At 38.8% G+C, this 25,000-nt stretch overlaps 4 protein-coding genes and 1 pseudogene across 4 annotated transcripts in view; 3 read left to right on the plus strand and 2 right to left on the minus strand.

Moving 5' to 3' along the window:
- LOC145502454 (uncharacterized) overlaps positions 1 to 10,227 on the plus strand; it is a 77,487-nt gene extending 67,260 nt beyond the window's left edge. The window contains exon 2 of the mRNA XM_081481784.1: positions 8,073 to 10,227. Within this exon, the coding sequence (XP_081337910.1) occupies positions 9,427 to 9,846 (420 nt within the window). The 5' untranslated portion in view covers positions 8,073 to 9,426 and the 3' untranslated portion in view covers positions 9,847 to 10,227. The remainder of the gene's footprint in view (positions 1 to 8,072) is intronic.
- LOC145502065 (uncharacterized) lies at positions 1,112 to 2,028 on the minus strand (annotated as a pseudogene).
- Positions 10,228 to 11,965: 1,738 nt separating the features above from the next.
- Positions 11,966 to 16,586, plus strand: LOC145502066 (uncharacterized). Its single transcript, XM_081481357.1, has 3 exons — positions 11,966 to 12,479; positions 14,735 to 14,756; positions 15,886 to 16,586. Exons 1-3 carry the CDS (start codon positions 12,186 to 12,188, stop codon positions 16,584 to 16,586), a joined length of 1,017 nt encoding a protein of 338 aa, XP_081337483.1. The 5' UTR covers positions 11,966 to 12,185.
- Positions 16,587 to 17,593: 1,007 nt separating this feature from the next.
- Positions 17,594 to 19,049, minus strand: LOC145460465 (calcium homeostasis modulator protein 5-like). The gene has a single exon (XM_081445294.1). The coding sequence runs from the start codon at positions 18,697 to 18,699 to the stop codon at positions 17,641 to 17,643; it is 1,059 nt and encodes a 352-aa protein (XP_081301420.1). The 5' UTR covers positions 18,700 to 19,049; the 3' UTR covers positions 17,594 to 17,640.
- Positions 19,050 to 20,941: 1,892 nt separating this feature from the next.
- On the plus strand, positions 20,942 to 24,980 carry LOC145502067 (uncharacterized). The gene is made up of 4 exons (XM_081481358.1): positions 20,942 to 20,959; positions 22,649 to 22,936; positions 23,730 to 23,799; positions 24,156 to 24,980. The coding sequence occupies exons 1-4, from the start codon at positions 20,942 to 20,944 to the stop codon at positions 24,809 to 24,811; spliced, it is 1,032 nt and encodes a 343-aa protein (XP_081337484.1). The 3' UTR covers positions 24,812 to 24,980.
- The last annotated feature ends 20 nt before the right edge of the window (positions 24,981 to 25,000 follow it).

Below are 25,000 nucleotides of genomic sequence, written 5' to 3' on the forward strand. Positions count from 1 at the left end.
CAAAATCAAACAAACACGAAAGTTACCGGTTAGCTGACTAACCGCTGTACTGCTGTACGCTGCAGTGCAAATTGACGTGCGCACGTGTTGGCAAGTTTTTCTCAGTCATTTAATAAATAAGAATCGTATATGAAAGCTCCAGCACTTAAGGATTTGCGATACCCGTGAAATTTGAATGTTCTTTCAAATATCAGTCGTAATGTAAATCCTTCATTGCACTCGAATTTATACAATTACCTGTACTTATCACATTTATTTCCTCCCCTGCGGCAACCCCTGGAAAAAGCAATTAATTTAAAGTCTTCTTTGTTCCTGACTAACACACCTTTTCTACGTAGGAAGAACCTTTTTGTTTTAAAAGCCTGTCCGGATACATCTTTCTTGTTTCTCTGTGTAGTGAACAGGTCTCTCCACTCGTGATATAATTTGCACTTTTACAAGCGGCCTTCCTCGCACACATCTGGGAACAGGAAAACAACGAGTCGACCCTTCGAATCCAAAAAGCATCTTCATCTACGAAGAAAGAGTCTTCTTCGATTTCAAAGAAAACGACAAACTCCTCTGTTTTGAGCATTGTTGTGAATGACAATATGGCAAGAACTGCGCTCAACACCTACGAAGGAAAAAAAAAATGAAGAAAATAAAATAAGAGTCAAACTGGAAAAGTAATAAGGCGCTAGAAGAAAGGAAAAAAAAGGAGTTCGCAATACTTATAAAGGGTGATGTTATTGCTACTAATAATTACTTACCATTCTCCTATTTGTCAAGTGATATGTTTTTGTGGCGATGTCAAAGCTCAACTGAGGGGAAGTAATCTCTTGTTAGCTGTGTCAATTGGTTTGATGAATTTGCACTTCCTCAATAAACCAGTTTTGCTGGATTTTTCTTAATTCGTAATGACTTTATATTGTCCACTTTATGATTTTTTTCCCCAAACTTTTAATGTATTTCCGCATTTAGAAGACGAATATCAAAGCAATGACATAAACAAAAAACGAGGCACTTAGACGAAACGACAGCTGGTATTTTGGTGATGATTCCCATTCTTTGAGTCAGAACTTTGAGATGGATTTCAAATTAGGATCTCAAGTTAGGGTTTTGAGCCCGGGACTCGTGTCGGGATCAGAAGTCTAAATTTCGAGCTGTGATCGACTAGTTTACACTTCTACTTACATTGGTTTTTAACCTTTTTTGAAATTATTTTTGGTCATTTTGGATGGTAAGTGAGTATGTATCGGGTATCTACAGTTTAAGAACCGTCTGTACCCAGATAACTGTTACGATTTAGTTCTAATATAAATGTGCCCGTGTGGATCAACCACCTTTTTCGCATGATTTCCCTTGCTTTTTTTTTTTTTTTGCACAAGGATCATGTGTGGGCCAGTTATCCCTTGTGTAACCGTCAAAATAGTAATACCTGTTTTCCGTCGTCTTAAATGTCGGTCCATAGTTCATCAGAGAAAAGATGAAAGGAGCCCGCTTACTCCTGCACGTATCAGTAACCAGTCTGACGATTTCGCAGTTTACACTTCCTCTTTCCCAATCAACCAAACTTCCGGTTTCTGGATCGCACTTCAACCAGTTGTTTACGTTGCTTTTGATAAGGATCTGTCTGACAAGTTGTTTCCACAGCGAGAAGTTTATGGCGTCGTAGTCTGTTTCGTTCAATGGAGGAGTTGTCGAAATAATAACATCCACCTTCGGGTTCGCTGGCCAATTTGGTCTTGGTGTGATTGCGTTTGATTTATTTCTAAAGTGATTGTATTTCGTGAGAGTATAGCTCCACACTAGAGTCCAGCCTCCTCCATCAGTTTCCATGTCACAGTAGGCCTTGAACGCGTTGATCTGGGAATCACCATCAGGGTCAATCCAATAAACACCAGATCGAGTATGAGGTGATTGGTTGAGGAGGGTCTCGCTTGAAGGAACTGCTGAAGATAAACCTCTCACCCAAGCACTGTCTAAATCGATAGACTTCCACAAGTGAACTGACACGTGCGTAGATTTGGGAGAGCTTAAAGTAGCATTTTTAAACAGTTAGGTAAGCATTGGTTAAGATTCCTGGACCTAAAAGAAGAGTGTTGCGTATCTCTAAACGCGAGAGAACATACAAGAGAAAAGAAAGCTGATAGGGGCGAGAACCTTTCCCCCAAGCACTGTCCAAATCGATAGACTTCCACAAGTGAACTACTCGTGTGTAGATTTGGGGGAGGGCTAAAAGTAGCATCTTTAAAAAGTTAGGTAACCATTCGTTGGGATTCCCGCACCTAAAACGCGAGTGTAGCGCATCTCTAAACGCGCGAGAACTGACAAGAGAAAAGAAAGTTGATATGGGCGAGAATCTCTCACCCAAGCACTGTCCAAATCGATAGACTTCCACAAGTGAAATACACGTGTGTAGATTTGAGGCAGAGCTAAAAGTAGTATTTTAAAAAGTTAGGTAAGAATTGGTTAAGATTCCTCAACCTAAAACGAGTGTGGCGCATCTCTAAACATGCGAGAACATACAAGAGAAAAGCAAGTTGATAGGGGCGAGAATCTTTCCCCCGAGCACTGTCCAAATCAATAGACTTACACAAGTGAAATACACGTTTGTAGGTTCGGGGAAGGGCTAAAAGAAGTATGTTTAAAAGGTTAGGTAAGCATTGGTTGGGATCCCCCCACCTAAAACGCCAGTGTGGCGTATCTCTAGACTTGCGAGAACTTACGGGAGAAAAGCAAGTTGATACGAGCGGAAATTTTCAACCCAAATACTGTGCAAATCGATAGTTTTCCACCAGTGAAATACACGTGTGTAGATTTGGGGGAGAGCTAAAAGCAGCACCTTTAAAAAGTTACGTAAGCACTGGTTGGGATCCCTGCACCTAAAACGCGAGTGTGGCGCATCTCTAAACGCGCGAGAACTTCCGAGAAAAAAGAAAGTTGACATGGGCGAGAATCTCTCACCCTGTGAGATGACGCAGTTGACTTCTACTGTAAGTATCCCTTCCCGGTGGTTGCTGTTTGTTTGTTTGTTTGTTTTTTGTGGTTTTGTTTTTTAATTCCACGAGAACAGGGCTGTATTCTTCTAAGGCTGTAGGTGTAATTCGTAAAAACACTGAGTTCTCATAAACCGTTTAGAAATCCCTCCTTCCAGTTCAAATTTATGTTTCTGGCACATGGGTGGGCACTTTATATGTAGACCGTGATGTAAGATTATATGATTATATATATATTATACGATTAAATGTTTTTTTTTTTTTTTTTTTGATGCGTTCCTGTTAAAAATGATGCAAAGTTGACAATTTTAGTAATTTCAATTTGAAGAAAAGGTCCTGTTAGTACCTTCTTGTTACTTGATGAAAATTTTGCGGGGTTTGTTTTACCAGGGCGCTTCATGACGCCTCCTGGAATAAGCAATACCTTCTCAAGTTGAATCGTCATCAGTTTATGGTACGTTATTCAGGTTATTGATTGGAAAAATAATTATACTTTTGAACCTTAGTTCCTCTGTTTTTTAGAGAGTGGGGGGTGGGCTGACCTTTATTCGGAGGTCGTTACTTACGGATTTTTACGATTCGTTGCGTGTACGAGCCATTGGCCAAGCCATTGGTAGCCGTGCATGGTCACCTAAAGCACTGACAATCTATAAATCTTAGCACCACGTACTAAGTTTCTCCTCGCGCTTTTTTTCTTTTTTCTTTTTTTTTTTTTTTCCATACTGATCTGTTTTAGATTGATTAATCAAACGCTCCTTTAAGGCCGGACAAGCATCTCGATGCAAGCTCAGAGTTTATTGTGATGACTTTCATTGTGTAAACAAGACATTTACGTCTGCTCGCCGCGCTCAACATCCATTCGTAGGCACTTTGGTATCTTTAAGTTCAGTTCGTAGATCTGAACTTGGTTCAGGGGGAGAAGCAGAGGAAGGTTCATGTTGTGTAATTCGTTCATCATTGCGGGATTACTTGATTTATCGCCATTCCCCGGTTTTGTCCGCTCACGTTTTTTTTCCTGTCCAAGTCTTTCTTCGCGTGTGTTCAGACGTGATCCGATATATAATGACTTTGTTTTGTTCCAGATTATTGGCGTCGGTGGAGTCCGGCATCATTTGAAAGCATCGAGAATTTCTTTAACGCACTATTTGCTTTTAAAGCGCTATCAATATCGTGACTTCATTTTAAAGCTTGTCTCATATTCCATCGGCCCTTTCTGGTTCATTTTTTATTTGATATCATCGACATCTCACTGAAACAGATTATGACGCCTTCCCTGGCCGCAAGACGAAGAACCCTAGTGAGAGTGTGTAAGGAATGCTAGGAAAATTTCCTACCATTTCTCTGCGGTGCTTACAGTAGAAGCTCCGTGCGTCCCGTCACGACTGCGTGCTTTTGAAGCTGATGTTGTCGAAGCTTGATGTAAATCTTTGCATAGGAGAAGGCGGAGGCTATAAGGGAAAGTATTATAAGGGCAAAGAATACGGTAACGGCAATGTCAATATTCCAAAGGTATATCGATGCGCATGTTACACCAATGATCCAAAAGCAAACGCTAGCCGCACGAACTTGTGATAGCGTTACAACGTGTCTGTATCTGAGTCCGGACAACAGAGCTTGAAGTCTATCCACGCTTATTGCGCTGGATGTGAAGACTGATACGCCACATAAAACAAGACTTGAGATGATATTTATTTGAATTATATAGAAAAAATGCTATCCTTCTCATCCCAGTTGAAACATAAAAGAAAAGCAAAACGGAGAAGAGTGATTGCGAAAAGACCCCGAAACAGAGATCGGTGATCGCCAGGCACCGAAACAAAAGCTTTGTCGGTGGATGAAGAGAAGTCTCTACATGAAGAGCAATAAGGATCAGAGCATTGCCCAGTGATACAGTGATAGACAGAAAAATGTTCAAAGCTGTAAGAAATTCAAATGCGCTCATTGGCATGCTAATATGCTTGTTTTGTTCTTGTCCCTTGTGAAACCGTCTACGGTCAAGTTCGCCGTGGCTCGTATCTCGAAACCACCTTATTTTTTTGTTCAATTTTGGGCCGGAGTGTTTTGCACGGTGAAGGGAATATGAGCTGTAACTGACACCTTGCATTTGCAGAAATACAAAATGACACATCTGAGGCAAAGTATTTTCACAGTTCTGTCCTATTTAAACAATACTGATATTTACCTGGTATAATATTACCAAAACCTCACCTGAACAGCAATTAAACGTGGACATCGTCACTTATTCACATCACATCCTAACCTTTCAAATTATTTATCTTTTTAAAGTTTTCAGTGAGATTAGCAGGCGTTGATCGATTCTTGCCGATTATCAATGGGACGAGAGATCATAGGCCATAAACTGAGTCATCAAATACTAACAAACTCTCAAACTTGTTAAGACATGGCTCCGAGACCAATTTGCATAAAACCCGACAACAGCCATAATTTTTCAGCTTTTTACTTTAAATATCTTGAGATTTGACAGCAATATGAAAGCTGGTATTAGTGCTAGATGACTAGGGAGGAAAGGAAAATGGAGTGATTGCATGTTCTGGTGAGTAGGATTTTTGTAATTCCGGATTTTACCCAAAACTTTGATGTTATTCCATGTCTGATAAGAGGTAATGGCTTTTGAGTCTAACGGGTAATATTTCGGCATTTTACGGCTAATGGTTAATTTATTTTCCTTACGGTTGGTTAACATACAGCAATCTTTAACCATCTTTAACCATTGTGTTGAAAGGTAAAAAATAATTTTACTTCACTCTAAAACATATTTTGAAAGGTCTTAGGACCATTCCGGAACAAATAGTATTATTATAAGAATTGCAGCCTAATATGGTGTGCAGAGCCACAAGACTGAAAATACAAAAAAGCTTCTCGAGAGATCTTGAGACTTTCACCATTGTGGCTTCTTGGTCGCACTGTTTTGATCGCCCAGCAGAAAAAAAATCGGGGTTTAGAGATGAATTTAGGTAGATAAGACTTTATGCAACGTAGAAATCTATATTATATGCGTTTTCAGATACCTGGTCATATGTCATAAGCATAGCCCGCAAAACGACAAACGGAATAAACCAGATATTTATAATGTCAACCGAACCCATAATACGCTAGAAAGTGACTGCTTGTATCGGGCTATATTCAGAACCACTTGTCTTCCGTTAGGTTGTCCCTTTGTGACTGCGGGCACTTGAAGACCGGTGTTGTCGAAGCTTCAGATAAATCTTTGCATAAGAGAAGACAAACGCTGTTAGAGAAAATAGTATGAGTGCAAAGGCTACAGTTACGGCCATACAGATACTCCAAAGGTATATAGATACACGTGATATAAAAATCAACCAAAAGCAAGATATAAGTGCACGGACTCGTCCAGAAAACAGGGCTTGAAGTCTGTCCACTTGACACAAAACAAAGCTTGAAGCGCTGCCCATTATAGTTATGTAGTAAATAACTTTCCAACTTATTTCAGTTGTTACGGAAGACAAAGACAAAACGGCTTTGAGTGGTGGTGTAATAACTCCAACACAAAGATCAGTGATCGCCAGACATCACAACAAAGTTTTGTTGGCGGATGAAGTGTCTTTATGGAGAGCAACTGAAGGATCAGAGAATTGCCAAGTGATGCAGTGATGGATAGAAAAAGGTTCAAAGCTGAAAAAAATGCGGCCATGTCTTTTGGTAATTGTTCTGAATGTTTTGTTCAAAGTGAAGTTCGCCATTCTTGATTATTGACTCTCCTGCTTGTAAGCGTGTTGTGCTGGAAAAAAAATCTTCCAATAAGTGTGTCTTACATGTATGCCAGAGTATTTTAGACATTTTCTGAGCAAAAAATCTTTATTCAGGGCTTTTAGAATGAGCATACGGCATTAAGTAATAGTCAAAAATAAATAAAGGTCAGAAGAACGGAAAAAAGATCGTTAAAGATTCAATAAAGCACCTGCCGAGTTGGGATTTAAAATGTTTTCTTGTCTACCTTCTTTTAGTCCGGAAAATAATATGTTATACAGATCGTTGACAGTTGTAGCACGATCCAGAATATCCTACTTCAGAAAGCTTTCAAAGAACTTCAGAGGGCTTTCAAGCCTGCATTCTTTGTAATATAACTAAATTGAGATTGACATTGCTGTATATTAATCCGATCCGTATTCACTCAGGGATTACTTGTGAACCAATTAATTCCGAAATTCTTCAACATGTTTTATCCAAAAGAAATAGACTAAAATAAATAAAACTAAGACCCATTTTTGTACTATTGACCTTTGAAGGAAATAAAGTTCCAGGACTATGCAATGTGAAAGTAAATGGCTAAGGCTAGTTTGTTTCAGTTTCTCTACCCTAAATTGGACTTTGAACTACTTTCTTTTGCGAGTATAGTATTTATTGGTAAAAGAGATAAATGAGATTCCATTGGCCACGGCGATGTGCATGTTTGGCTCAGCTTCCTTGAGAAACTTTTCACTAAATCGGAGTTAAGTTAATTGTCAATTTTCCTGAAGTCCGCACTGAGCGTGTAAAGAACGGACTTTACCAAATTGTTGTTTAGAGATGATTTCTTCACTGTTTTGATTTAAATCGTTGGAATCGTTCTACGAACAAGACATTCCAGCGATGTTTCGCTTTAGCCCCATCACCAGTTCAAATAACTGGGCATTTTACCACACCTGCAAGCGCCCATACTTTTTTTGTCCTGGATTTGTATCGGAGAAAATCATTCTACTAACAAAATATTTCAGCAATTTTTGGCTCTGTCACCAGTTCAAATAACTGTTTTTCCACACCCAGAAGTTTTCAAGCTTATTCTGTGACCAAAGCATTCCAGCGATATTTCGCTTTACCACCAGTTCAAATAAATGGACATTTCGCCACGCCTAAAGGCGTGCAGGCTTATTTGTAGGTAAGCAACCCTCGATTTAAATCATTGGAATCATTTTACGAACAAAGCATTATCCATTACCGGTTCAGATAAGTGGGCATTTTACCACTACTGCAAGTGCCAATGCTTTTTCGTCCTCAATTTGTATTAAAAAAAAATTGCGCAGGGCCAGTAGAGCGCTTCAAGTGACACCTTCGGAAAACTTTTCGCTGTTTTAGGGACCGTTCATTTTTTATGAGGGAGGGGGGGCTGGTGGGATTTGGGAAGCACCATTAAAAAATCGCATGACCCCCCCTCAGCTTACCAATTTTTTCACATGGCCCCCACTTATAGCGGTCATTTTTTGGGATGACCCCCCCCCCAAAAAAAAATTGAACAAACAATATTTAGATTTCAACTTTTTTAATATTTCTCTATTATCCCCCTACTTCACGTTATTGTGCTCACTATGAAGACAATATTTACAATCTCTATACGAAAGAGAGCTGTTGTTTAAAAAACAAATGAAAGGAAAGAGAAGTCAATTTCGGGTCTCCTAGTTATGGCTCGCCCTGAGCGTGTGGCATTTGGCCTCTCATTGGCATCTTCCACATCTGAATTGATGAATGCAAGAATGACGTCACTTGAGTCATCTTCTCCCCCAGAGTCAATGGCATCACTGTCATACTCATCATTGTCACTTTCATCCGTTTCACTGCTGTCAGCACTTGCCCTGTTGTCATTTTGTGTCAATGTCCTGGCATTTCTCAGTGTTGGTTGGCCAGCTCCGAGAGGACTCTTCTGCTGCAAGCATGAATGTCTTACAATTGCCTTTACTTTCTCACTCTTGCTGCTTTTCAAATGCTGCTTCAGCCCGTGGTGGTTTGAGTACTTGTTTAGTTCTGGAACACGTAGCTTTTTAAGCTTGGTTAGATCGATATCTTTGCACAACTCAGTCCAAGGATAATCCTCCTGCCTACTTAACTTTGCCTTTTCTTCTGCTCTCTTTTTCCTTTTAAATTCCAGCACTTCAAGATGCTAAGATAATCCACCACAAACTTCGATTTGAGAATAAACTTATCTGCAAATAGAGCAATGCTCTCTGGGTCATTTAAAACCAGCCTGCCACTTCCATGCTCTTTCTTCTTTATATTGTTAATCCAATCGGGGAAAGAGCGCATTACTACATGAGCATCATGAAAGAGGCTCATTCCAAATGCGCAATAATGGCGAAAGCGACGAGTCGTTTAAGAAAAGGTGTACAGCTGAACGATCCACTGGCAGTTTGACATCTTACAAGCAAAAGAAGCAATTTTTCTAGGTGCGGATGGCTGTTCAGAAAGGACGAGTGAGTTTTCCATGCAAGGGTACCAGTTGACGCCCAGTGATGGAAGAAAACTGAACTTCTCCATCAAAGAGCACAGAGCAATGGTGGAAAAGTTGAATGTCATATTGAAAGATGTAAAGGAACACGATTCCACACTCTTTCAGTCCAATGGGCTTGCTTTAAAGCAGGGCAAAGAATTTGCCCACAGTTTTAATGTAAAACAGATCAAATCTACAGAAGCTAAGTTGACGAAGGTCACGTAGGACATGGAAGCACTAGAAAATAAGAAGAGCAATTATAACAGCATATTCAAAGGCATACTCAAACAGCACATCAACAAAAGGAGAAGGAAAAAAGAAAACCGCAGAAAGTCAAATGAAAGAAAGAGGAAGCGGACTGAAAACAACGTCCAACGAGTCTACGGAATCTGTGTTGGAAACCCGCTAGGAAATGATCTTCCACAACGCCTTGTGTACCCTCCTAGAACGGCCGTCCCGGAAGAGTGTCTTAAAGTTGAGGATGTTGCCACGTCGATATTTAGAAGACATGGGCCATACATCGCACAGCTCTTGGAAGGGAATTATTTCACCAATGGTGCAAGAAGCAGAATCACCACCAACCTTGAGCGGGAAGTCAGAGATTATGTTTACACCTTCATGTACCCTGAAGAGTACACTCTGACGTAAAGCATTGCTGCTTCTTGCAGCATTGGTGAAAGAGACTCCCATAGCAGCACAAGCGGCGACGAAGAACTCGACGACAGCGGAGATGAAGATGAGTGCCAGTGAAAGTTGTATTCGAAAATAACAGTGTTAAATACTTCTTTTCAGTAGCTACAAATGCTTTTTGTCGCCAAACGTTTTTTTAAAGCAGAAGGAAAGTTTGTAATAAATTTGTATCCTGCCTTCTATGTTTATTCTATAGCAATTTTTTTGATATTCAAACATTGTGCCATTTTAAAGTTTTACTAAAATATTTCACGTGACCCCCCCTTTTCCCCTTATTTTTTTAGGATGGCCCCCCCTCGAAAGCCATTTTTTTCGCATGCCCCCCCCCAAATCCCACCAGCCCCCCCTACCTTATAAAAAATGAACGGTCCCTTATCCGGTGGAGCTCACTTTGCAAAATGGTAGAACTTGTTGTCCCAAACAATCGTATGATTTGTTGTTGTTGTTGTTGTCGTTGTTGTTTAATTTAACGGTTGTTTTGCGGGAAAATGACGTCATAGTGCTGAACGGAAATTTTCATTCCCCTGTTATGGCACACACAAAAAAGGAGCTCTCTGAGGTTAAGTGAATTGGCAAAAAACTATTGATAAAAGCTCAATCCGTCTTGAAGGTATAAAGTGTGGAAATTTGAATTTTTCGCCATTTTGTTACACCATTTTAGAGCATTAAGCAAATTGAGATCTTTGTATCTTCAAGACGGATTGAGCTTTTTCAATTTTTTTTTTTTTTTTTTTTTTCGCATTTCACTTTATCTCAACGAGTTCTTTCAGAATCATCCACTAACGAAATATTTCAGCAATATTTCGCTCTGTCGCCAATTCAAATAACTGGAGTTTTACCACGCAACAGGCGCCTACGCTTTACGCGTCCGTAATCAACCCTCGGTTTGCATTAAAGGGATCATTTTACGAACAAAGCACTTCAGCGATATTTCACTCTACCGCCAGTTTAAATCACTGGACGCTAAACAAAGAGACTACGAAAATGAACTGAAATATGAAGCACCACGCGATCAAATAATCACCCAAAGTTCTCAGGTTAACGGCTACACATATGCCATCGCGTGGATTGTACCACAAAAGAACATAAGTTCCTTAATCCGCGCTCCGCTGGGAAACCGGGTGAAGAACCGAGCACTCATGGAGTGAACAAGTCGTCTCGGTATTTATTAAATTCTTCTAGCACAACAATGCTTTATTTACTCTTGACACTTACTACACATTTGCGAAGAAAATTACAATAACTTAGGCAAAAGATGTGTTTTTAAAGTCGAGCCAGGGGGATAGATGAACCTTGCGGTTTTCGAGTTATTCCTCTGCCTTTTTACGCCCACATAAACCATGTTTGTGGCCTCACCTTTTTATAGAGCGATGAATATTTACACACTTCGTTCGCCTGTTTATTTCTGTTTACCTATTGGTTGTCTACGGGTTTCGTCTTCCACTGATAATACAAATGTTTCTAACATCACTTTCTTAGAACGAAGACTCATCATACTGTACATGCTTGCTTCACGGCTGTGACGGGTCGTCACGACCCGTCTCGCCTCGTCGCGATCCGCGTCAACTTGGCGACTCGTCTCGGATCGTGACGATCCGCCAACATTTTCAGGGGTAGGTCTAGACAAGTATACGTGGTTTCACGAACTTTTTTTTCTCAGTCACTAGAATAATATTGAACTTACTTTCAAAGACGGTAGTCACTGTTTGTTATTATAGGAAGTCATTCAGCAAATGTAAATAGACAGTAAATCAAAGCAAGGAAAAAATAAACATGGAAATAAAAATCGTATTTTCTCCGTCTGTAAACTCTCGGTTTCCACTTGAATGCTGACATTTATTTGATTTACGAAATGAGGCATTGTAAATTAAAGAAAATGGCAATAAGTCAGAAACAGTAAAATAATAATAACATTCCAAAAAAAGGTAATTTGTTGATGAATATTGGGGGAAAAAAACACGGTATGGTTTCCTTCACATAAAAAAAGAAGCTATTGAATCCCCTTAAAGTTTCTAAGACTTTGGTCTATGTATCTTTATTGCACTGAATCCTACTCCGGTACAATATAAGTTTTTTTTTTTGTTTGTTTTTCTTTTGTTGTTGTTGTTGTTTTTTTTTTTTTGTCGGCTCATCGTTTCGCTCTGTATTTAAGCCAATGTTTAGCTTAAATCTGTTGTTTGTTGCTTTATTTCAATGATTGTAATGATCCTTTTTTTTTTCGTTTCAATTCGTATGTTTTAAGACCACTGCAATCTCTTTTCTTTTTTCACTATTATTTTTTCAAATATTGTTTGCAGATGTTGCAAGCCACTGTCGCTATTATTTTGTTAGTAACGACAACGACTAAAGCTGAAGAACATCAAGTTTTCTTTAAAATTGTAGAAAACTCTTTCCAACATGGTGGATATTCTATTTGGGAAGGAGCAGTTGGCTCGCTAATATCCTGTTCCCTGAAGTGTGCTAGGCAGGATGGGTGCAACAGCGCAAACTTCGAACAAAGTCAGGGAGCTTGTTCCCTTTTCGGACACGAAAAAACACAGCAGCAAGCAAATAGGATTTCACAACAACAAGGATATTTTTATATGGAAAAGGTTTGCTATTTAAGTGTTACTGCATGAACTCTAAGCTACAGGAAGAGATCGTCCTAGTTTTAAGACTTCTAATAAACGCAAATCGAATCATTTTTTCTTTTTTTTTTTTTGAGCGCTATCGAACAGAATGTATTAACCTGGCGTAAAAGTGAACGTTCACTAGCCCTCAATTTATGTCGAGGAGATGATATATTGCATTCTGACAAAAACAAACATGATGAAAAACTAAAACTATATTCTATTTTTTATTTATTATTATTTTTTTATTTTATTTTATTTTATTTATTTATTTATTTATTTATTTTTTTTGCGAGGTAGTTCCTGTTATTCAACAGCGTTTGGCTTGGACGGTTTCTAATGTCTTACTAAAAGACTTTTAAATGCAGTTCTGCAAAATACGGCCCTTCCTTCATCAAACTTTGAAGCAGCACTCCGACGCTAAGTCGATTTTTTTTTTTTTTTTTTTTTTCATGAGTTCTAGTCACCGGCCTGTGACCTCGATCTCATATTAGTTGGTCTGCCCTTACTTTTTCGTAGTAAACAACACGAAGAAGAAAACATGCTACAGACCATAACTTAGATTATTTCACCAGCTGAATTATCGTTTCAATTAATGGTGCACCGGAAGAAACAGCCATTTTGCAGTTTACCTGAATATACTCTTATTGGGGAACAAGGTCTATCAAAACATACCAATCAATAAGTGCAAGATTAAAAGACACGCCTTAAGCTATTAATTCATATTTTATTAGTAATGATGGCAACACTACCGAAAGGATATTTAAGCTCTAATTAGTTTAATTATATTTAACAATTATTCACCAATGTTTTTGAGCCTGAGGCGAATGTGTTTTTGTATAACTTTCAGAGGTGAATATCAAAGACTGAGAAACAACGGACTAAAACATAAAAACACAGGCGCAATTGTTCGTGCCATTAACCTATGCAAACGTAGTTTTAATAATAAGCTTACATGTACATCGATTGTCAATCAATTTACTCATCGAGTTCGGCAGTAAAACAAACGAGCGAGCGAAACACTACGAAAAATAAATTCATCCGGTACCTTTGTTTTATCGTTGCTGACTTCATGTACAGTTGTCATCATCGCCTAAAAATGAGTAGCTTTAGCTTGAAGGAAAATAAATTTCGGTCAGTCGATCTGACCCGCTGGCGAACAACGCAACTACTGCGTTTACGATTCTTAAAAGCTTTGAATACGAGTTCTTGAAACGATTTTTGGTCCAAGGGCGACAGCAGTCAATTTGAAAATTTTCCATCCTTTCAAATATCTTGGACTTGGAGTGATGTCTTCCAAATCGATGAAAACTTCATTCAGCAACTGTCCGCCACGTTTATGGCAAAGATGGCGAGCTTAGTAACCAAGCTCTCGTGAGGTGAATTAATATAGCGTCATATAACAAGCTTTTCGACCAATCAGAATGTCCAATCCTTATAATCACCTCTGGTCTGAGTCTCTTTATTCGGAATTGATTTTCTCATTTCCTACTCATTTTAGGTTGTCATTTCGAAGGCCTCTACATCACTAGGTAAGGGCATTTTTTTTCTTTTGTCCTTTTTAATGACTTATGTTGATTTCACTAGCAAAAGTCTATATGACGAAACAGTGCTTGTACCATCTTCAACAATGTTTCACAATTTGCCATATTTTTGGTCAAAGCAGTGGCTAAATTATGACTTTGCATTAGCAAGAGGTTATCTAGGTACGAGAGTGAATCCCCCATATAGGCGTTATATCCAAGGTAAGTTATTTTTAGACATTGTACCCAGTTCTTCCGCGGATATTACTCGCGCTTTACGTGGATGTTTTCGTGGAGGATCTGTTTATGTCGTTTCGTTTCGTTTCGTTTCAAAGCAAAGGAAAACCTCCAACGCTGTTGGGATGTCTCCCTCAGTGACATTTTGATTACAAGCAAGGGAGCTTCGGCTCTCGGTATGTTCTAATACATTTCGAAACTTTAACAGGATTTTAAACAAGTGACGGATGTCCCCTGTACAAACAATAACAACTAAATGAACGGCAGAGAAGTGTTTTCACAAATGAGTGCAAAGCAATGCAAACAATCGTCCAAACGCAAGCTAGGCAACCGAACAAACAAATGGTCGAAAGTGTAGGCAGGCACTCGCTTCCCAAGTGGCAAAAAGCAGTTTAAGCAGCAACGGCAACAACGCCAAAGACAACGTTGCTTAAAAAACGACTAAATATTGAACCTACGAATCTCGCGAAAATTTAGATTGATTCAGTTGGTCTATACTGTCAGAAATATCCCAAACAGAATATGCAAGACAGCGTCAAAATTAGAAAAAGAAATTTAAAAAATTGGCCGTCGTATAGTTCACGTTCTCTCTAATATGCAGTATTTGGTTATTCCACGTTCTTGTTTTGTTACCTTTTGTAAACAACGGCAAAGAAATGAACAAAGAATTATAACGCGCTTACAAAGTACTCGTTGCCGTTACCGTTAAAGTTTGCTTAATGAAACTCCCTAATACCGAACAAACGGCCAAATAATGAACAGCAAAACGAGTACAAAACAATCGAAAGCCCGGCCGAACAAAAAGACGGTTGAGAGTGCAAGAAACATCTCTGCTATGAAAGGAAATCAAAACATGTAAATTGACGTTCCGGCCATTTCGTCTCAGGTAGTTTCAAGAAAGTCGCTTTGGCTGTACGTCCACATCGCGCAAGTAACATTCTCGGAAGAACTGAGTACCATGTCTAAAAATAACTTAACAGGGATTACCTTGGGTAGAAGGCCTATATGGAGAACTCACTCTCTTACCTTGATAATCTCTTGGTATAAGCTTTTCCACCACATAACGATAGCAGTTGAAAACGTCTGCAAAACTTGCGTGTGACCAGCCTATTATAAAATTCTTATCGAACCTTACTTATCCTTAAAAAGTATTGTTATGTCTTTAATTTTCGACTTTTCGAAGTATTGTTCTTGATAAGTGCCCCTTTAAGAACAACAATTTTGACCAAGAGATCATGAAAACAATATTAATTGTTCTCGTTTTCCTTACTTTAAAATAATTTGCAGCTATCTTGTTTGCCTATCCTGTTTTGAAATTTCCCATTCGAAAATTGGAAGTTACCAAAATTATAGATTCTACGACAAATAATTTTGACGTCAACCCGTCCAATCCGAATTGAAGCAAGGAAAACGATTTAGAACAGGTAAAACTGCTCTTTGTAATAATAATAATAATAACAACAACAACAACAATAACAATGACAATGACAATGACAATGACAATGACAATGACAATGACAATGACAATGACAATGATAATGACAATGATAATGATAATGATAATCAGTAATAATAATAATAATAATAATAATAATAATAATTAAATTTACATAGCGCTAATTACGTAGCGCTTTATATAGGTGCCACCCAATCATCGACAGTTCCTTCGTGCCAGACCCTCCTCAAACAATCACCACATATTTCCTCGGGAGTTTATTGGATTGACCCCGAAGGTGGTTCCCAGTTCAACGCGTTCAAGGCTTACTGTGACATGGAAACTGATGGAGGAGGCTGGACTCTAGTGTGGAGCTATACTTTCAAGAATTACAATCGCTTTAAAGATAAGTCAAACGCAATCACACCAAGACCAAATTGGCCAGTAAAACCTGAAGTGGATGTATCAATCTCGACAACTCCTCCGTTGAACGAAACAGACTACAACGCCATGGAGTTCTCGCTGTGGAAACAATTTGGCAGACAGGTCCTCATCAAAAGCAACATAAACAACTGGTTGAGGTGTGATCCAGCAAACGGAAGCTTGGTTGATTGGAAGAGCGGGACTGTAAACTGTCAAATTGTTAAGCAGGTCACTGAAACGTGCAAGTATAGACCTGCCCCTTCCAGGTTTGTCGCTCCGGGTAAATATGGACCGAAGTTTAAGACGACGGATAGCATGTACTACTATTTTGACGGTTACACCAGAGATAACTGGCCCACACATGATCCTTGCGGAAGAAACCAGGGAAATCATGTGAAAAACGTTGTTAATCCACACGGGAACATTTTCATTCGAAAACCTAGCAGTTTACTTGGTACAGACGGTTCTTAAACTACATAGTAGAAATATACTCACTTGCAAGCCAAATCAAATGGAAGATTTTGATATGAAGCGCGACTACCAAGAATAATTCTAGCCATGATCAAAGCAGTAGATAATGACAAAGAGAAAAACAAAATAAAAAGAATCTTGACTTATTGACTTTGTGCTTTTGCCGTGAAGGAGAATAAAAATAGATTAACCAGAACAAAAATATATATTGCATTGCAAAACAACATTTTACCCAAAATGAGGAGCATGCATTAAACTAATGATCCTTGATGTAAAGGTGTTTTAATTTTCTCCTTACACAAAGAGAATGAATATTCCAAATAGTACTGGTAAATTTACTCAGGATCAAACAATTAAACTTGGGCAAGGAAATAAAATTATCAACGTTAGTGTCATCGTTTTCGAAAAGCTCATTTTTCAAAATGTCGAAAAAGCTGTGGAAACACTCGCCTGCGGCTCGTGTTCCCAAGCATTTCTCGTTCTCCCAAACTTCCACTTGTGTTTCTATAACTCGATAGAAACACGGTATACGTTTTTTATTTCTTAAGTAGAACATAAAGCTGCCTTTTCAAATTTCTCCGGCGTAGAGTGAACGGGGCCTAAGTTCAACCTAACGAGTAACAGAACTTGCATTCAAAGTGTGATTGTCTCATTAAGTGGTAATTTTTATTTCAGAGAATCTTTGCACAAGCAAAACCAAAACTCGTTAACGAAAAAGGCGAAATGACCTGATATCGTTAAAATGTCCTGCGGTAAGGTGTAATCACTAAACGTCATGTAATACTTCTTTATCTCCAATCGTTTATATCTTAATTTAATCTATGAAAAATTGGAGGGTTACAGAAGCTTGATCAGTAAAGTATAAAATTAGTACTTCTGGTGTGTATCGGGCAACCAAAAATGCAATAAAACTATTGTGCAAGCATGGTAATTACTAAGCCGAAAGATATAGTAATTTTTTTTTTGCTATGTAGAGTCACTTACATAAGATAGGATTACGGGAAACTATTACATTCACTTATGTCATAATCCGCAACTGAAGTGATTTCTACTTTCAGACTGTTTCAATCACAGCGTTTTGTCGATGAAGTATAATTTTCGGAACTGCTTGCCTCGCGTAGCGGCAATCACATGGAGCTGGGTTTATCTCCGAAATCTGAACATCTTGCAATGAGCGACTCGGACTTACAACTCCATTGCTCTTTGCAATTGGTGGACCATCGGTTACTTCAAACCCGCAGTGTGGAAGTGGAAGTGGTAGACTATCCGGTCGGCGGATTGTTTCTGTTGCTCTGACTGTGGGACTCTCGGGTGATGGTATCACAAAGTACATCCCATATCTTTGGACAACATCATTTGCCACCGTTTGAATGCGAGCATCAAACCTTTTGATCTTTGCGTTCTGAAATGAGTTCTCTACGTTCTCTTTGGCGTTTTGCTTTGCACACTCTTTAGCCATAGTGTGGAACTCTTTTATTGCCGTCTCGGCCTCGATGTAGAGATAGTATTCCAAACTCGGCATTTTAAGTTCCTTTCTTTTTCGAAGACATCGACGAATGCAAATAGAGGTGAAGAGAATGCACACCGCCATCAGCATCAGAGACCAGCCCATTAGTTGACTCTGGGTTTTGTAACTTTCCTCGACCTCTCTTGAGCGGAAGTCTGGAGCACCATGGCATTTATCAGTTGCATTGCCCACTGCAGCCTCACCGTCGAAAGGAGGACCGAAATAAGCGCAAGTGTAATACTGCTGTTGTAGAAAGGATATTACGAGCCACGCCACGGGGGCAATACCTGCATTTATGAAAATATACGGCGTAGCAAGAAATGCTTTTAGAAACCGACGGCCTGGTGATTGTGTCATGTTTTTCTTCTTGATTTTTGCCAGTTTCCACAGGTCTCTGTCCACCAGGATCCCGGCGAGAAACAGCAGCAAAGCCGGTGCCCATAGAAATGCCAATCCATAAGGGAAGTGTCCTTCACACGGGCAGTTGAACACAACGCTTTGAATCAGTTCTTCTAAACCTACTGTCAAAACTGCCATGGATCCATACAACAAGGATCGCTTGGTGTTTCTGAATAACACTGATGCGCTTGAAAGTAAGGCGTTCATGTTTCGACGGCTGAACAGCAAACTTATGATGGAAATACGAGCGATGGCAGCTTATGACGTATGAAGGTGGATGAATTTCCAAACGGAAGTTTTGGGTCTCGATAGTAGGGATTTTTACAGAGCAAAACAGACCGGAAATAAAGAAAAAAAATAACAAGCTCAGTCTCAAACGATCTGAGTTTGAAGTGGAAAATTTACATTAGATTTTGTCCTCGAATCGTAAGGAGCTAGTATTAAATGGATCCTTCACTTCAAGTGGGTTTAAGAAATTATTGTATTTTCTTCACGAGTAATCACATTCACTATGGAAATTTGGCATTTTTCACTCTTCAATGCAGCTCTTTTTTTGTTAATTTATTTATTTATTTATTCATTTATTTATTTATTTATTTATTTATTTATTTATTTCAATTACGTTGTTCATTCTCAAACGCATCTCAGTAGAAATGATCCGCAAAACTTGCCACGGAAAATATGAGTTGTAAACCGAGAGTAGGTAATAGATAATCAGTTAGGTATTATATGTCAATAAACCGTTTAAACAACCTCGAAACACAAGGTTCGCTTTTTGTTTCTAAACGGACATCCATGTCTTATACACCTAACCTTGGTGGATTCTTTTTAAGGCAGTTGACGAATTCACGCACCGGAAGTCGATTTGTGCGTTATCAATTAACCTTCATCGTTCTTAAAGCATGAAAGGGGTAAACTTCCGGAAGTCGAGTGCCATAGACAGTGACACCATGGACCTTCGTCGTTATTGAGACTGAAACAAGTGGTATTAAATGTCGACGAATCGATATGATTCGCGCGGGGCCATTGAACTCGTCGTTTTCTAAATCGACCTGGCTCATCGGAAGTCGAATCCGGCCAGGGAATAAAGGCCCAACTCTCCATTCAATCCATTTCACCGGATCGGAAGTCCTTTCTCTGCTGAATGACTTTATTCCTAGAGAGAAAACCGAATATTCTCTCGGGTCTTGAAGCCATGAGGAAACTGTGTGTAGTAAGATCTGAAAATCGTGTTGTAGTGTACATTGTATGCTAGCGACTTCGACACATTAATAAAGTTCTTATCTTATCTTATCTTATCAGTTGGCCGGTTTTATGACGGATCTCTTTGGTTTCGTACCGCGTGCTGGTAGATTAAAATGTCGAGCATAAGTTTCGATCCAATGAGAGTGATGAAGCGAACTCATGCGTAGCATTTTAAACCCAATAAATTTTGACAAGAAATCAACGCCGCGTACATCTACACGCTGCACAACTATATATCGATCTTGATATTTGCAGAAAGCTTAGAACACAAACTGCGAACTGAGAAAGTAAACGAGAAATGATAGTTAGCCCATTAAGGTCCATTAACGAAGCCGAGACGCTGTGTTATATTGAATGGAAGCCACTTAATGATTTTTTTGTTCGTTTGTTTTTTTTATGCAAATATGAAGTCAAATCTACGGGTCACTTGTGGAGTTTCGTATTAATTATAATACAGTTATGGATACTTCAAGTTATGTTGCTGCAAAAGACAGTGCTAACTGACCACCCAATTTTCTGTACAAAATAAAACTCAATAACTGATTTACTGAGTTACCTTATATTTTCCTTCATTTTGTGATTAATAGATTGATCGATTTCTAGGTAACAGTCTGTGTGTTGCTTCATTTATTTACTTAATTTATTCGGCATGTGATAAAGAAGAAATTCAGTTTATTTTTATATTATTGGAAAATGCTTGATCTTGTTCCCTATCAACTTCTTCTCTAACAAATTTCAGCAAATATGTTTTAGTGTATTATACATTTCTTTTTTACTCCTAATTATTTTCTTTCTATGGATTGACTTTCACGATTAGCTCAACCGCTGTTATGCTTAAAGCTGCTAACGGCCAACATCAAACCAACCATACTTACTTTATTTACAACTCAACTAACCTATATAATATATTTGTCCCTAAAATGCAAGAAAAGAGCTATTATATTGTTTTTTTGTTTTTTTTTAGTCTGAGACGAGGAACTCCTTTGCTCTCTGCTTTCTGCGAACGATACGCAAAGGGGTATATTGGAAAAATATCTCAATTTTGAAATATATATAAAGAAAAGCAAAAAAAAAATAATAATAATTATAATGGTAAAATAGTTCGACACTATATATTTACCATTGCATTGGTCCTGCAATACAGCCAGTTTGCTTCACGAATAGGTACAGAAAAACTGCGCATTCACAAATATTTTATATGATTATGGTCAGTTTGGATATGGTCAGTCAGTTTGTCAGTATTCGGAGAATTTATAATAGAAGTGTGTTCGTCTGTGCGATAACGTATGGTCGCTGGCCTGTTCAAGAAGGCTTCACTTTGTTGTTATAACAAATTTCGATTCAGTCCTGCATATTTGAACTACGTAGAAAGATGTAACGAAAAAATCAGGCTTGAACAGGTATATCACGAACTCATAACTTACCAGCTCCCAGCTAACTTGATGGCTCAGTTGGTAGAACAATGTACCGGCCGGTATCGCAGCAGTCTTAAGCTTTGTAGATGTGATGATCATTCGATATCCTTTGACCTTTCTTCGCAGTTCAACTGCAAATGATCTTTTATATATCCACTACCTTTTCTACCATCTAGCCATAGGGGTATGTCTATATTACGAACTCACAACGAGACCAATGCCCAATTGGCTTGATAGCCTAGTTGATAGAGCACTGCACCGATATTGCAAGGATTTTGAGTTCGTATCCGTCTAGGCCTGGATTTTTTTTTTTTTTTTTTTCAGTTTCGGAAAGAGATTTACGGTTAAGATAAGATATGGAGATACGTAATTAAGAAACTTGCCACGAAAAAAAAAATCATTTCTAAGTATTCGTGTACAACTGTTCTCGCTTACTAAGACTTTATATTTTAATCGAACAAATATTCATGTATATTGATAATAAAATTATTTACTGCAATTACGCATGTTACCCTAACCAACAAATTAGATCTAACCACGCAAGTAAATCAAACCAGATGTAGAGTGGAAGATGACCGCAAGCAAGTCGGAGTGAAAGCTACATGTAACCGCGAGCAAACAGGAGTGACGCACCGCAAGCAAACTAGATTGAAAACTAACCACGACAAACAACAGCAGAAACCAATGTAAGTAGAAGTGTAAACTAGTCGATTACAGCTCGAAATTTAGACTCCCGATCCCGACTCGAGTCCCGGACTCAAAACCCTAACTTGGGAATCTAATTTGAAATCCACTGCTCAAAGTTCTGACTCAAAGAATGAAAATCCTCACCAAAATACCAGCTGTCACTTCGTCTAAGTGCCTCGTTTCTGCTGACTCGCTTTAATTTCCTCAGTGAAAATGGTCCATATAAAAATATTGAAAACGGAAAGTAGGTTATATTTTAGATTTTAGGAATAGGAGATTTTCATCGTAAGTTAAACGTAATTACGGTTGAAAATGGTTTTTCGAAACATTTTATGCCATTTGAGAGAGATTTCCAACGAGTGACGAAGCACATTAGGTTTTATTGAGGTTTTAAGAGATGAAAAGTGCCGGGACTAATACTGAAACAATTATTTTATTTATGTCATTGTTTTGATATTCGTCCTCTAAATGCGGAAATACATTAAAAGTTTGGGAAAAAAAATCGTAAAGTGGACAATATAAAGTCATTACGAATTAAGAAAAATCCAGTAAAACTGGTTTATTGCGGAAGTGCAAATTCATCAAACCAATTGACACAGCTACCAAGAGATTGCTTCCCCTCAGTTGAGCTTGACATCGCCACAAAAACATATCACTTGACAAATAGGAGAATAGTAAGTAGTTACTAGTATCAATAACATCACCTTTTATAAGTATTGCGAACTCCTTTTGTTTTTCTTTGTTCTAGAGTCTTATTGCGTTTGCTGTTTGACTCTTATTTTATTTTTCATTTTCTTTTTCCTTGGTAGATGTTGAGCGCAGTTCTTGCCATATTGTCATTCACAACAATGCTCAAAACAGAGGAGTTTGGCGTTTTCTTTGAAATCGAAGAAGACTCTTTCTTCGTAGATGAAGATGCTTTTTGGATTCGAAGGGTCGACTCGTTGTTTTTCTGTTCCCAGATGTGTGCAAGGAAGGCCGTTTGTAAAAGTGCAAATTATATCACGGGTGGAGAGACCTGTTCACTACACAGAGAAACAAGAAAGATGTATCCGGACAGGCTTTTAAAACAAAAAGGTTCTTCTTACGTAGAAAAGGTGTGTCAGTCAGGAACAAAGAAGACTTTATATTAATTGCTTTTTCCAGGGGTTGCAGCAGGGGAGAAAATAATTATAATTAGTATTGGTAATCGTATGAATGCAGTACAATTAAGCATTTACATTACTAGTGATATTTGAAAATTCCCTGAAAATTGCACGAGCAGTTTAGGCGAGTGAAATTTAAAAGAACTTTCAAATATCACGAGTAATGCAAATCGTCAATTGCTCGAGCTTTCATACGATTCTCATTTACTATATGACCGACTGAGAAAATTGCGAACACGCTTGTCAATTGGACTGTAGTGCACAGCAAATTAACAATTAGCGATAAATTGGCCTGCTCTTAGCCAATCACAAAGCAGTAGTTTTCTCAGCCATATAATAAAGGGTATAAGCATGCAAAGAAATGATATACCAGCCTGATTAAACGGTCTGCAACCCTTAAGTGGTCTAACGTTAACCAAAAGCATAAGAATTAATTACATTTTCTACTAAGGTGCTCAGGTCAGCTCTAAATAAAAAAAGGTTAATTGTTTAAATGTTTATTTAGGTCTAGACTATAAGAGCTACGGTGCTTTTTTTGTCTTTTTGTTTTTTGTTTTGTTTTGTTTTGTTTTGTTTTTTTCGCGTTCGTTCATTCGTTTGTGTGTTTTTCAAATTCATTAGTCAGATGATCAATCAGCCAGTCACTCAGGCAGCCGGTCAGCTGGTTGTTCCCTGAGGCGGTCGGTCAGCCGGTGGAGCTGTAAGTCAGCTAATCGGTAACTCACGTGTATTTTTTTCTTTTCAGGTTGTTTCAGCAGAACCTCCGGCATCCTATGGTTTTCAGAACGACTCTGACGAAATTCCTACTTCACAGGGTAAGCTCTAGCTAAACGTATTTCTTATATCTCCTCAATTTGTGATGAGTTCTGCAAACCACTCTTATAGATTTCATTTTCTGTAAGGAGTCTGAGGAGGTTAGGTAAATACGAATGCAATCGCTTACGGAATGGTTACTGAAAAGAGCAAACCGTAACCACTGATTCCTACATAAACGGCAGTTATTAAGTAAAACTCCGATCCTACACTGCAGGAGAAATCTAACCCTTCCGCTAGAATTCGTGAAAAACACTCTTGTTAAAGTCTTGGTCTCTTCAGGCATCTAGATAAAGTGCACACCACATAAACCTTTGTTACTGCATAAATGACATACGTCACTGCATTCTCTCTATAGATACTACTCAACCACCCGTTCTTAGTTCGTGCTGGTTACTTAGCTATTGGAATCCACAATTGTCTTCGGGTGTTTATTGGATAGATCCAGGCTATGAATCTGAGAACGACGCTTTCCAGGCTTACTGTGACATGGACACTGACGGAGGAGGCTGGACTCTAGTGTGGAGCTATACATTCGCTAATTATAGTCACTTCACAGATAAATCAAACGCAGTTACTCCCAGACCCAACTGGCCAGCTACCCTGGGAGTAGATGTCCCCATCTCGACAACTACTCCACTGAGTGAAACAGACTACAACGCCATGGACTTCTCGCGCTGGAAACATATTGGCTCAGAGATACTGATCAAAAGCAACATTGACAACTGGTGGGCTTGCTATTCGTTGGGTGGAAGCTTGGTTGATTGGCGACAAGGAAATGCCGTCTGCGCGGTGGTAGGGAACGTAACTGGCACGTGTCTCTATGAAGGTACCCGCATGCTTACCATTGCGCCGAGCGAAACCTGTGGACCAAAATTCATAGCAGAAGGCCTTTTCTATCATTTTGATGGTTGTCTAAAGAATTTTTGGCCCATCCATGATCCATGTGGATTAAGCCAGGAAAACAACTTGAAAAATGTGATTAATCCACATGGGAGTATTTTCGTTCGCTAGTTAAGAACATATGTATATTTATACCATGTTATAGAAAATAAGCTAATCAGAACGCGGGAAAACCGTTGTATATTCGACATTATTGCATCCAACCCGGCTTCCCACTATGCGAACCCCGTATGACGCATGGATTGTGTTGGCCACTGTATATTCTATGCCATGATATAAGAGAGTTATGCAGCTCGTAGT

This window comes from Orbicella franksi, chromosome 11 (assembly GCF_964199315.1).
Source record: "Orbicella franksi chromosome 11, jaOrbFran1.1, whole genome shotgun sequence".
Taxonomy (NCBI): domain Eukaryota; kingdom Metazoa; phylum Cnidaria; class Anthozoa; order Scleractinia; family Merulinidae; genus Orbicella; species Orbicella franksi.